Consider the following 12,500-nt stretch of genomic DNA (forward strand, 5'->3'; position numbering starts at 1 on the left):
GTGCAACCTTTGACCATCGGATTAGTTGTCTGGATGCTCTGCCACTGAGCTACGTGAAAGAGACTCACTGGAACTTCTGCACTTTTTTAGATTTAATGAATGTTACTGTAGGCTCGGGTGACAAGGCGACGTTTTCATTTCAACCGGAAATGAACATTTCGCATGCCAGGACAGTAGTGTCTCCCAGATTTTTAACCTAATCATCTCCAAAGGAGGAAAGATACTTAACAATATAAACGGTGGTAGTGACAAGACAAGTTGAAAGGGAAAACAGCCCACTTCCGGTTGCCGTCCGCAGCTCAAAAACGTCGCGTGCTGTAACTCCAAAATTGTCCTGCTCAACTGCTTGGACTGAAATCGGTGAAACGATGACTTGTGGATGGATGAACTTGCAGAAATGCTACAGCAAATTTTTATTCGCTAATTAATGCAGAAAAAAATTAACAACGTGTCTGTTCAAAATGTGACTTGAAAGGCCGAATCCGGATACTTTCAAATATGATGACGTTGCAAACTCGGATCCAGTCCTTACCGCGTAAATACCCAACATGGCTACCATCCATTCTCTTGTCGCAAACTCGTACGCCTGACGGCGTATGCTCTGTTGACAATTGTAACAGAGGAGTCCTGGATACTAGAATGAATCCGGATACATGTGGTCGTGAAAATTTTTCAATCCGCAAAGAAAAAGGCACGGATTCAAAAATATCCGGATTACCTGTGGAAGGGGCCTAAGTGAGAAAAATATTATTATTTCCAGCACTAATGAACATCGAAATACTTGTGCTACATCTACTTCGTACTTCGGGTTACGTTCTAAAGCTTGATGAGCAATCTTGATCCTTTTCTCTTGATCTCTTTCTCTCCATGCTCTTAACATAACTGAAAGTGGACAAAAGAAATTAAAACTAACAATGTTCCACGTTGCTCAATACAGTCTTTTAAAAGTACCCTTGGGGAAAGTCTTGAAATAAAGTATGTATGACTGTATGTATGTATGTATGTATCAATGGAAAATATGATTGTTTTAAAATCAATATACAGTAATGTAACACCTCTTGCTTGGAAACCGAGAGGTAACCAAAGTAACCAAGGCTATAGGTTCTTTGCATGACCGTGTCACGTGACCTTGTCAAGCACAAAAATGGTCATGGTACAAAACAGATGCCAGAAATGGAAAGAGCGAGACGAAATTAGCACAAATGTCAATTTTGAGGCCACTGACGTTTAAGTGCGCCATCCAGCAGCTGTTTTCCATAATAATTATAAACCTCAGTAAATATTTTAAGCATTAAAATCATAGTAAGATCTCTCACATAGAGCGGTTTTCAATTGAGTGTTGAAAGTGCTTTCAACCAATCAGAAGTGAAACCAAAACCAATCGTGGATCGCGCGTGCACATTTTCCCGCACTTTGTGTCGGCTACGTGTGATTACTTTGAGTTTTGATTGGTTTACTAGTTTGTCTCCGTCCTTTTTCATTGGCCAAAGTAATTACTTTGGTTTGGGTTTTACAACAGTCATTCGAAAACCGCTCTAAATGTAGAGTAATAACAATAACAAAAGCAACATCAAAAACTACATGTACATAACAGGAGCAACTTCAGAATACCCGGCCACAGCTAACCACTATTGTTTCCCCTATGCGGCATCTTTTGAAGAACGAGACTTAATACAATAGAGCCTATTCTTATTGAATGAAATGCAAATAAGTGGCCGGGTATTCTGAAGTTTAGCCACATAACATATGAGAACTATAAGAAACAAGGTTAAATTGCCAAGGACAAGTGCTCTACTAATTGGGGATTATAAAAACAAACTCAACCCATATCATTATGTGGCATCAGGTCATTGGTAAAAAACCAGGGGCCATTTGCTCGAAGCCTAGTTGGCACTAAGTGTTGGTAAAGAGGTATCAAAACCTATAGGTTTCCATGGTATTTAACATTGGTTAGCGCTAACCATGCTTCGAGCAACCCGGGCCAGTGCTCTTGCTATTACCTAGCCCTGCTCCTCTAAATGATGGTCACCCAATTACATGCAGTTCAGCATGCTGTGACCAATGACAGTATACATGTATGTAAGCTTAAATTTGTACTTTTTTTTATATTTCTCGACAGTGTCTTTACAGTGCAAATTAAAATTATATGTTGTTAAAATTATTTACCTCTTACTAACCGAGCACGAGGTTCCATACTGGGGAATATTGGCCCAAGGTTGTGTACTCGGTCCGTACAAAAACGATGTGGGTCAATATTCTCCAGTACGGTACTGAGCAAGTGAGGTTAGCAAGTTGTTTATTATATGGCATCATTAATTCTTTCAATGATCAGACACTTCTCTGCTTGGTGAATGTTTGCAATCATTACAATGTATCTTCTTCCATCAGTGAATAGTAACCTCTTAGATGTAAAACTAAATTCTGCTTGCTGTAATAATTATTGTACTGTTGTGATGAAAAAAAATTTGGCTTTTTAAAAACTTTTTGTGTTTCGCTCATTTTATTAAATATCCCGGGAGAGAGAAAAGATATGGAAACGGACTGTTTCCCTGGTAATGGTCTGTACTGTACAAAATTCCGACCGAAAACCAGCCAATCAGGACGGTCAATTTAGCCTAAGAATTGCTCGCCATAATTATAATAAATTAAATGTTGAATATGTTAAGTTGCCAACTCTACTGGATGTAAACTTACGTTCATCAGAGAGATCGGAACTTTCAGCATCAGCATCACAGGTAAAGAAAGTCTGCCATACAAGGAGGAAAAAAACAAATTATGCGCAATAAGTGGGAATGTAAGAAGTCTAAACAGTTTTTGTTCAGGATTGTAAAGTGCTTTAACATAACATCAGATGTAATCTATAATTTATGGTACAAGTTTTAAATTTATTTGTTTGCATTACAGGCCTTCTGATATTACGCGATGGTGCGATTTCGCACAATTGACCTCAAATCGCATCCGATCGCATAATTCGCAGAAGAACGCACAACATTCACAAAATAAAACATAAATCAACAAGTTTCTTAGGAATTTCTGCATAAATACGCCATTTTAAAGATGATTAACCTTGGGAAAAGGCTAAAAAACCTTGGTCGCCTTCGATTTCGTAAAAATTTGAGCTTCAAGGCGTTATTTTGCATGTTGGGGGCCTGGTGTGAGTCTCATTCTTAAGGAGTCGCCATCCTATTGGTGTAACACAAACACACCCTTTGCTCAGATTGGCAAATCTGAGTGGCTGATATATACACATAACTAACATGGTGACACAATTGCCTTCTCTATTCATGTTTGAAGTATAGTGCAGAAGACTTCATTCTTTTTTAAATCCCAACTAATGTCGATCAAGATGCATATTTACTGTTCCTTTGTGTTCAAAATGTCTTTAGGGAAGCAACAAAGGTTTTTCTTACCCTGAAACCTTATAAAACAAGCTTAAAACTGCTCAAAAAAAAATCGCATAATTGGCCTTTGTAATCGCATAATCTGCCCTGCAAATTTCACTTAATTTGCATTTTTCATCGTACCCTATCAGAAGGCCTGGCATTTATCATTTCAATGTCAGAATTACCTGGTGATCCTGTGCTGATAAATTCATATCATAATATGTTAGTGGCTCCTTTCCCGTCACCCAATAATATCTGTAGAGGACAAAATTTCACATACACTGACTATAAGCTTAAGTAAATAATAATTTATTGTTGAATCACATTGCAAGAAAACCTCAAAAGTGCAACGTCCACTGTAACTGTAAGTAAAGCAATATTAAGTATTAAGGGATGAAAATGGTGCAGACAAAGATCCCTGAAAATCCTTGTATAAATCTCAAAGAGGACCCTCAAACATCTTTGCCCAATCACGAGTTTCTTGTGAAAGTGAAAGACATGTTCAAGGATTTCTGATTATAAAATTTAAAGAAACCTTTAAAAATCCTACAAATCCTGTCTTTTTTCACTATAATGGAGTATCCACTGGCACTTACATACACTCCCTAGTGTTGCAGAATAATAATTATATATGAATAAATATCAACATACCTATTGTATTCAGCCCCACGAAAGAGATTTCCAGGATTTCGCCAAACTTTACATTCTAAAAAACTTGTGAAAATGAGTGCTGACATCCCTTACATACAATTGTACCGTAAAGACTCATGTATAAGCCGCACTCGTGTATAAGCCACACCCCCAACTTTCAAGCATGATTTTGGAAAAAATAAAAACTCCAAAAAAAGCACTCTTGTAAAAAGAGTTGGTCGTTTGTTCACAAATGTTATTAATTAACAATAAACTTGACGAAATCTTATGTTGTGTATTTGCAGCGACATTAATAAGTTAATCAACTCTGAAAACACCTTTTAAAAGCTTCTTTTTAATCAAATTCCCTATTCCCTGACTGACAACAGTTGCCTTCATTGCTAAAGCCCACAGTTGAAATGAAAATGATAGAATTTGCACACAAAAAAAACCCGTTTGCTTGGTAACCACGCAGTCATTTAACGAGGGAAGTCTGGACATGAAAATGTTCACTTTCGCATCAGCTGTGCGTGGATCATGTTTATCAAGATGTATGGAAGCCATTGATTGGAGGAAAACTTGTTGTTAAACAAGAGTTTAACAACCCCATTGACAAACACGCCGTGAAAGTAGTGAAAGACCACTTGCCTGGCGAGTTCTCCCGAATAGCGCGGTATTTTCTTGCACATAATGGAGAAATCAGTGTTGAGGTGATTGGTTGTAGATGACATTGTAAGCAGCCATTCAGAGGAATGGAGATTCCATGCCAATTAGACTTTTACTGCTCAAACAAAGCGTAAATGAAACGCTGGAAAGAACTACTGGGGAGCAAGATTCAGGTTTAGAACCTGAAGATGCAAACAAATGGCTCCTTTAGGAGCCACCACTTCTACCAAAAGCAGTGATCAACAACAGGTTTCAATACGTTTAATCCTTAGTTAGTTTTCAGTTCAATTTGTGACCCCTACAAGCCAGTTTACTCCCTCTGAAAGTGGTGGTCTCGTGTATAAGCAGCACCCGTGATTTTTGGCCCAAAGCTTAAGCAAAAAGGTACAGCTTATACACAAGTCTTTACGGTATGTCAGCCACAATGCTTGCTGCCAAATTTTGCAGTGATGATGTTTCTTGAGGTGACCCAAATAACAGGAAAAAGTTTGCAATACAGTACTTTGACCATACAATAATAAACATTCTAGATAAGTGACATACATGTACGCAGACCCTGCATCAACTTGATGTGATCCTCACACTTATCTGGGCAAATTACATGTAAGCAATATGTAATATGTAATATGTAATATGTAATATGTAACACATAATATGTAATATGTAATATGTAACACGTAATATGTAATATGTAATATGTAACACGTAATATGTAATATGTAATATGTAACATGTAACACGTAATATGTAACATGTAATATGTAAAATGTAATATGTAATATGTAACACGAAAATGTAATATGTAACACGTAATATGTAATATGTAATATGTAACACGTAATATGTAATATGTAATATGTAACACGTAATATGTAACATGTAATATGTAAAATGTAATATGTAATATGTAACACGAAAATGTAATATGTAACGTGTAATATGTGATATGTAACACGTAATATGTAATATGTAACACGTAATATGTAATATGTAATATGTAACATGTAATATGTATTATGTAATATGTAATATGTAAGCAATATTTTCTGTTAAAGACCCCTTAAAAATTCATGTGGTTTCAACAGGATTCAAACGTCTATTTCATTCATCAAGTCATTTCACAGGAACACATGAGTCCACCAAAACTGAGTGGCTTCAAAGCTCACTTGGTAGAGCAAATGCACCAGCATGGAAGAGATCATGGATTCAAATCCCATAGAAGCCGCCTGAATTTTTTACATGTAGGTGTCTACACGAGACAATAATGCTTTTACCAGTAATTGTCCAGATACATGTAAGTGCAGGGATGGATCTAGGATTTTTCTAAGGAATGGCATAGCTGACTGGTGACCCTTTTTTTCCAGAATACCAGTTGTATTAGAAAGCTGCAGGTCATCTCTCTACTTGACATGTGTCACTCTTCAAAGGCGCTCGACTCCGGAGCGAGTGGTGCGGGTTCGGGTCCTGGCCAGGGACATTGTGCTGTGTTCTTGGGCAAGACACTTTACTCCCACGGTGCCTCTCTTCACCCAGGTGTATAAATGGGTACCGGCGTAATGCTGAGGGTAACCATGCGATGGACTAGCACCCCATCCAGGGGGGGAGTTAAAAATACTCCTAGTCGCTTAATGCTACGGAAACCGGGGATAAGCACCAGTGTGTTGGGTCATTGGCTCGGAAAGCGCTTACTCTTCGAAGGGAAATAAGTTGTTAAAGGAGACATGACTTCTTGAGTGGACATAGATGCTGCTAACCCTTTTATTTATGAATCAGCTCCACACTGAAGACAGAAATCATGTGGCATCAGAGAGAGAAATAACTACATGTACTTGTAAGTGTCAGTCTTTCAAGGGAAAGGGTTCATTAAAAATTAAGTAAGTTTATGTACCAAAGTCAATGCAAAAAATAACAAGACAAGACAAACCTGCAACATTCTGTTGAGAATTCTGAGGTGAATTATCTGAGTTGCCCAAAAGGGGACCAAGATGAGACAATGACACATGTTCTATAAATGATGCACCATACTTCCGAAAATACCACCACTCAAATATCTATAACGATGAAATAAACTAATGTCATAAAGCAAAAAAAGTTGTCATTATAAACTGCATATCATGATTTTGAGTTAAGGAGTACCGGTAGATCCCAAAGGTGTGATCACTTTAAATTACAGCAATCAACAGCCTTTGGTGTAAATTCGCTATGTTGATGTACACAGAAGGGGTTTCACTGAAAGTCGGTCACTGGCAGTATACCGTCGTCTGTTTGTCAGAAATTTGGCTCTCACCTCTGGCTACTCTGCCTTGATTTTCCCTCACAGCAATTGTAAAAGACAATGATGGCAGCCACTTATATTGATTAGCCCAGGCATCTACTTCAAAAGTTATTGAAACCCCTGACACTGTACATGTTTACAATCACAATTTAAAAGGGACATTTGGGTTTCTTATTGAATATTGTACACAAATAAAAACATTAATGTAAATTAATTATTGACAAAGTGCCTGGAGCTGAAGTAAACCTCTTGGAGCAGAGCATAGAGACAACAAACTTAGCCCTCCCACAAGTACACTGTGCGATGCTGAGTCAGAAATCCCGGGTTAATTCATTGTTTAAGTAAGTAGAGTAAGAATAAATAACCCAGGAGCTCCGCCTTTAGGCTTGGCTAACTCAATTTTACTGTTATATATAGTAGTACACTTTCATCATGCTTCTGACAAAAAATGGTGTCATTTTTGTACAAAAATAAGTGGGCTTTGTTTTGATAACGGTATCAAAACAAGGTTAACTCCAACATCTCTTTCATCCAAAGGCCAGACAATTTAGCACACTACTGTCAGTGGCCTATATTTACTTTAAAAAACTCATTAATAAGTCATGAGCCTAAGAGCCTATCAAAACACCGATAAAACGTCACGTGTATGAGCTTTATATCCTGATAAAACACGCCTCGTTAATATTCTTTATATAAAGAATACTAATGAGGCATAGCTTGTTTTTCTTGTATGCTAATATTCACCTCTCACAATTTGAACCATTGTTTTGAGTCCAGAGGGACACACTCTTTCTGGAATGTTTTTTTAAGCCGTTCAAAAAACTCGCAGCACATACTTTATCAGTCTAAAAACACTCGGCTATGCCTCATGTTTTTAAACCCCGATAAAACGCTGCTGCTCATTTTTTAAACATTACGTTATTTCCGCTACAGTGCACCTCCACTAAGCAAAGATCCTTGTACATGTAAGGTTGTATCAGTATGCAAAAGAGCTGCAATGAATTGCTCATTGATGTGCTCATGAATGAGACTATCTGATCATCACACATTAGTGGAAGGAGATAGCTCTAACGACTGAGCTACATGTAACCCTGCTACCTAAAAAAATTATTTATAAAAATAAGCAATAGAGGACATTTCCACGTTTCCATAGCCTCATCTAAAGACGAGGGCGAGGTGAGAAAAATTTGAGACAGTTATGCAAAACTGCTTCGAATTCTCCCAGCTCCCCCGAGTGTTTAGATGAGGCTATGGAAACACGGACAAAAGTCCTTTATTGCTTTTATAAACATTTCTCAAATGAAGGAAAATGTTGGTTGTTTTACCTCTAGATTGAAACAGATTTTCTTGATACACGCTCATATTTCCTACCAGCCAATCAAAATGCGTGTCTGACAACACATAACCAACCAAAATTCATGCGACATCACAGCCGTGTTTCCATACTCTCATCTAAACACAGCTATTGACCAATGAGAGTGGGTGTACTATCCTAATTATTTTATAAATACATGTATATATAAACCACTTTTGTAAAATGGCAACCAGCTTGACATTCTTTTGTATTTATGTTAATTAGACCTACTGGCCTCATTTTGAAACAATTATTCTTTTGAAATTTGCTCGTTATAGTGAGGCTAGAAAGGCTTATTAGCATTAAAACAAAAGAATATTTTATTTGGCTGCCATTATGAAAGAGGTCTATATCTGTTGTGAAGTGAAATGACCTTGAGGCATTTAATTATGGTTCAGAGCTGGGGTTTTTCCAGTTCAGAAATTAGCACGTGCAACTTCGATCTTATCTTATTTTTGTTTGTATGTGGGCATAAAATTGGTCTCCTAAAATCTCCAGCTTCGTTCCAAGGAAAAAAGTTGCAAGTTGCATACGCTTCAAGGTCCTGTGCTTCTAGTACACGTATATTATGCAGGGCTTGAAATTGCGACCAATACAGTCACATTTGCGACTAGATTTTTCCCTTTGGGACTAAAATATCTGGAGAAGTCGCAAATTTGCGACTTGCTGTCACCTTCGCTTTTTCGAAACAAAAGGGTTAGCAGTTGCCACTTTGCTGCTACTTTTGCTAAAATAAATAAAGAAATGACAAAATTATTTCATTTCTCGCTGTGAATTTTTCTCTGAAGATTGTAGAGTAATTTAGCTGCGATGTTACCTGCACAGCTCCATTCCTTCGATCATTTGCCATTTTCCGCAGTTTCTTTACACACAAGTATTGCGACTAAGTTTTCGTATCTTCTCGCAAATTGCAACTGGATTTTTTCCTTAATTTCGAGCCCTGTTATAAATGTGAAACAAAAGTTCCATTTTAAATAGACTCACAAGAATAATTCCCGATATAAACGATGATGTCCCAGTAAGAGCCACGTAAAATTTCGGTGTCAGTGTGTTCAAGAATAGAACGGCTGAAAAAAAGGGAAAAAAAAAAGATGACTAAGCTAGTAAATTGAATGCCAACACTGATGATTATTGTGATTATTCTAAGTGATAGACCAACACAGTTTAAGGAAGTGTAGCATATGAAGCAGTTGTAAAGAAGCATTGGAAAAAAAATCCTCTGAAAAAATCACACTTGAAATAATTGAACAGCTCCCAGATGCATGGCTTGATATCTCAGTAAATACATATACAGGTACAATATTGGTTTAAAACCCACTAGAATCGCTTTGAATTTTAACGTCAGCCCATGGCAGAAGAGTGCAAATAACATTGCACTGATGTCACATTGTGCATGTGAGACAGAACATCAAGGAGATCTGTTCAGAGGTTCCCTTTAATTTCCCTCTTGCTGGAGTAGGAAATCAAAGAAACCTCTACTAACGATGGTAAAAAACCACTAATGAAATCTGACATTTGAGCAACACAACACTTTTTTAATTTAAAAACATGTTTCGACAGAAACTTCTGCCATCTTCAGTTTAAATTACAAAGTACAGAGTTCAATATATAGTGTGAACCAAAATGCTAATTAACTATAAGAACAAAAGGAAACAAGTCATGACAATGTAAAAAATTACAAAGAAAGTTTTAATTAAATTAACATGATAAAGTTGATGATTAAGTGTAGATTTCTCCCATTGAATATGAATCGCTTCTTTTACCTTAAGTTGGAAGGTGGTAGAAGCGTGATCAAGGATGCTGAAACAGTCATTAGAGCACAAAGTGCGGCAATGCTCAGAATTCTGTAAATGTTTAAAAACGTGCGAGGTCCTATCACTGAAAGTGTGCTCACGTATGCGCGTGGAAAAATGCCGGGTAGTTTCGCCGACATAGCAGGCACTACAGCCCGCACACAAAAACTTGTATACCAAACCCGCACGGAGCCCACGAGGGACAGGATCCTTCACACTGAACATGTTGCCGATTTTAAAGGATGAGAAAACTAACTTAATATCAATATTATTACAATAACGTTTGGCAAAATGGCGAACCTTTTTCTGCGTGATAAAAGAAAAAGGACCAATGTAAGGTAATTTAAAGTAAAAGGTACGTGTAGTGTCAGAGACAGAAGCCGGGGGATTACAACCATGGCGAGTAAGTGTGAGGTAGCGATTAATAATGTTTTCAACTAGATGGACTGGAAAAAGATTCTTCTGAACGATTTTGGTAAGTTTCACGTGAAAACCCAACCAAGTGTTGTTGATCTTGTAGGCTCTGTCAACAACCGTGCCAATGAGACCCAGTTTGTAGGAACGCGATGTAAAACTAAAGTAATTAGTCAAAAGGCCCGTAAAGGTTTTCTTACGGTAAACACTAGTGACAGGAAAATGAGTGTCATTGTTGATCAAAACATCTAAGAAAGGTATCTTATGATCTGTTTCCTTTTCCATAGTGAATCTGATGATAGGGTGCCAGGAGTTAATGTAGTTGAAAAATAATAGCGCTTGCTACTCCGAATGAAATAAACAAAATGTATCATCAACATAACGTCGGTAAAACAATATCTCAGAGTCCTGGAAATTTTCCAACCATGATTTTTCATGATGACCCATAAATAAATTAGAAAGAACAGGAGCAAGGGGGAAGACCATAGCTACACCATCTATCTGGTCGTAGAAAGAACCCTTAAATAAAAAATGGGTCTGAGCAGTGGCTACGGTAAAAAGGCTCTTAAGTTGGGTGTTGCTAAACTTAATATCAGGATTGCCATCAGAAATGTATGTTCTTCCCTTTACATCTGATGAGACCATCACTAACATTTCTTCTCACAACCTCACGTTGGAACAACTGGACATTCTCAAATCTGGACTAACGCACTCCATCCGTCCACCAAGAATAAATGCGTGCAATGTCTTCACCTGCTTTGAACTCATCAATCACACTATGGCTAAGAATCTAAAGGACACCAAACAAGCAGGAAAACTTGTTTCAGACCTTTCTCATCTGGCACATTCTCATGTTCCCTCATACAGACCAACTACTGCCGATCTCAAGAAGCACCCAGTTTTGAAGGAACTGAGGAGTAATAAAAATATTGTCATCCTAAAGCCGGATAAAGGTAATGGGGTTGTTGTTTTAGATCGTGCTGATTACGTGAGCACACTTTCAGTGATAGGACCTTGCACGTTTTTAAACATTTACAGAATTCTGAGCATTGCCGTACTTTGTGCTCTAATGATTGTTTTAGCATCCTTGATCACGCTTCTACCACCTTCCAACTTAAGATAAAAGAAGCGATTCATATTCAATGGGAGAAACCTACACTTAATCATCAACTTTATCATGTTAAAGTGCACCTAACCCCAAAATATTTTTTTTGCTAAAATGAATCTTTGCACCTGTTCGAAACGCATTGCGGCCATTTTTTCATTTTTCTAACAAATCCTGGCATTTTATAGGCTTCGAAAGTTGTGAAAATCCAAGCATCTTTTGTTCACGACCGAGTCAGAAGGGGAGTGGGCCTATTCCTGATTTGACGTCACAATCTACTTTGCATGCATTTTTACAAAGAGTTAATGCAATGTAAATCAGTTTGTGACGACAAATCAGGAATAGACCCACTCCCCTTCTGACTCAGTCGTGAACAAAAGATGCTTGGATTTTCGCAACTTTCGAAGCCTATAAAATGCCAGGATTTGTTACAAAAATGAAAAAATGGCTGCAATGCGTTTCGAGCAGTTGCAAAGATTCATTTTAGCGAAAAAAATATTTTGGGGTTAGGTGCACTTTAATTTAAAACTTTCTTTGTAATTTTTTACGTTGTCATGTTTCCTTTTGTTCTTATAGTTAATTAGCATTTTGGTTCACACTATCTGTACTTTGTAATTTAAACTGAAGATGACAGAAGTTTCTGTCGAAACATGTTTTTAATTTAAAAAGTGTTGTGTTGTTTCTAAAAATATCGATATGCCTGCTACTATCCAGAACATTTGAGCAAATTGTACGCAATATGGAAATTAAAAGAAAGGCAATATGCTGTACTCAAGATGTTTCAGTACTTTCTGAAACACAATGAACTTGTCAACGTTAAGCCCAAGGGGAGGGGGTCTGGGTATACCCAGGGGACTTGACTTGTACTCCTCTTCCCTGG

At 37.5% G+C, this 12,500-nt stretch overlaps 1 protein-coding gene across 1 annotated transcript in view; it reads right to left on the minus strand.

Annotated features, from left to right (window-relative positions):
* LOC137999748 (protein ST7 homolog) overlaps positions 1 to 12,500 on the minus strand; it is a 25,717-nt gene that overhangs the window by 12,106 nt on the left and 1,111 nt on the right. Inside the window, exons 2-7 of the mRNA XM_068845642.1 lie at positions 9,293 to 9,375; positions 6,604 to 6,730; positions 4,035 to 4,089; positions 3,569 to 3,638; positions 2,695 to 2,746; positions 804 to 882 (exon numbers count right to left, since the gene is read on the minus strand). Of these exons, the coding sequence (XP_068701743.1) occupies positions 804 to 882; positions 2,695 to 2,746; positions 3,569 to 3,638; positions 4,035 to 4,089; positions 6,604 to 6,730; positions 9,293 to 9,375 (466 nt within the window). The remainder of the gene's footprint in view (positions 1 to 803; positions 883 to 2,694; positions 2,747 to 3,568; positions 3,639 to 4,034; positions 4,090 to 6,603; positions 6,731 to 9,292; positions 9,376 to 12,500) is intronic.

This window comes from Montipora foliosa, chromosome 4, assembly GCF_036669935.1.
Source record: "Montipora foliosa isolate CH-2021 chromosome 4, ASM3666993v2, whole genome shotgun sequence".
NCBI lineage: Eukaryota > Metazoa > Cnidaria > Anthozoa > Scleractinia > Acroporidae > Montipora > Montipora foliosa.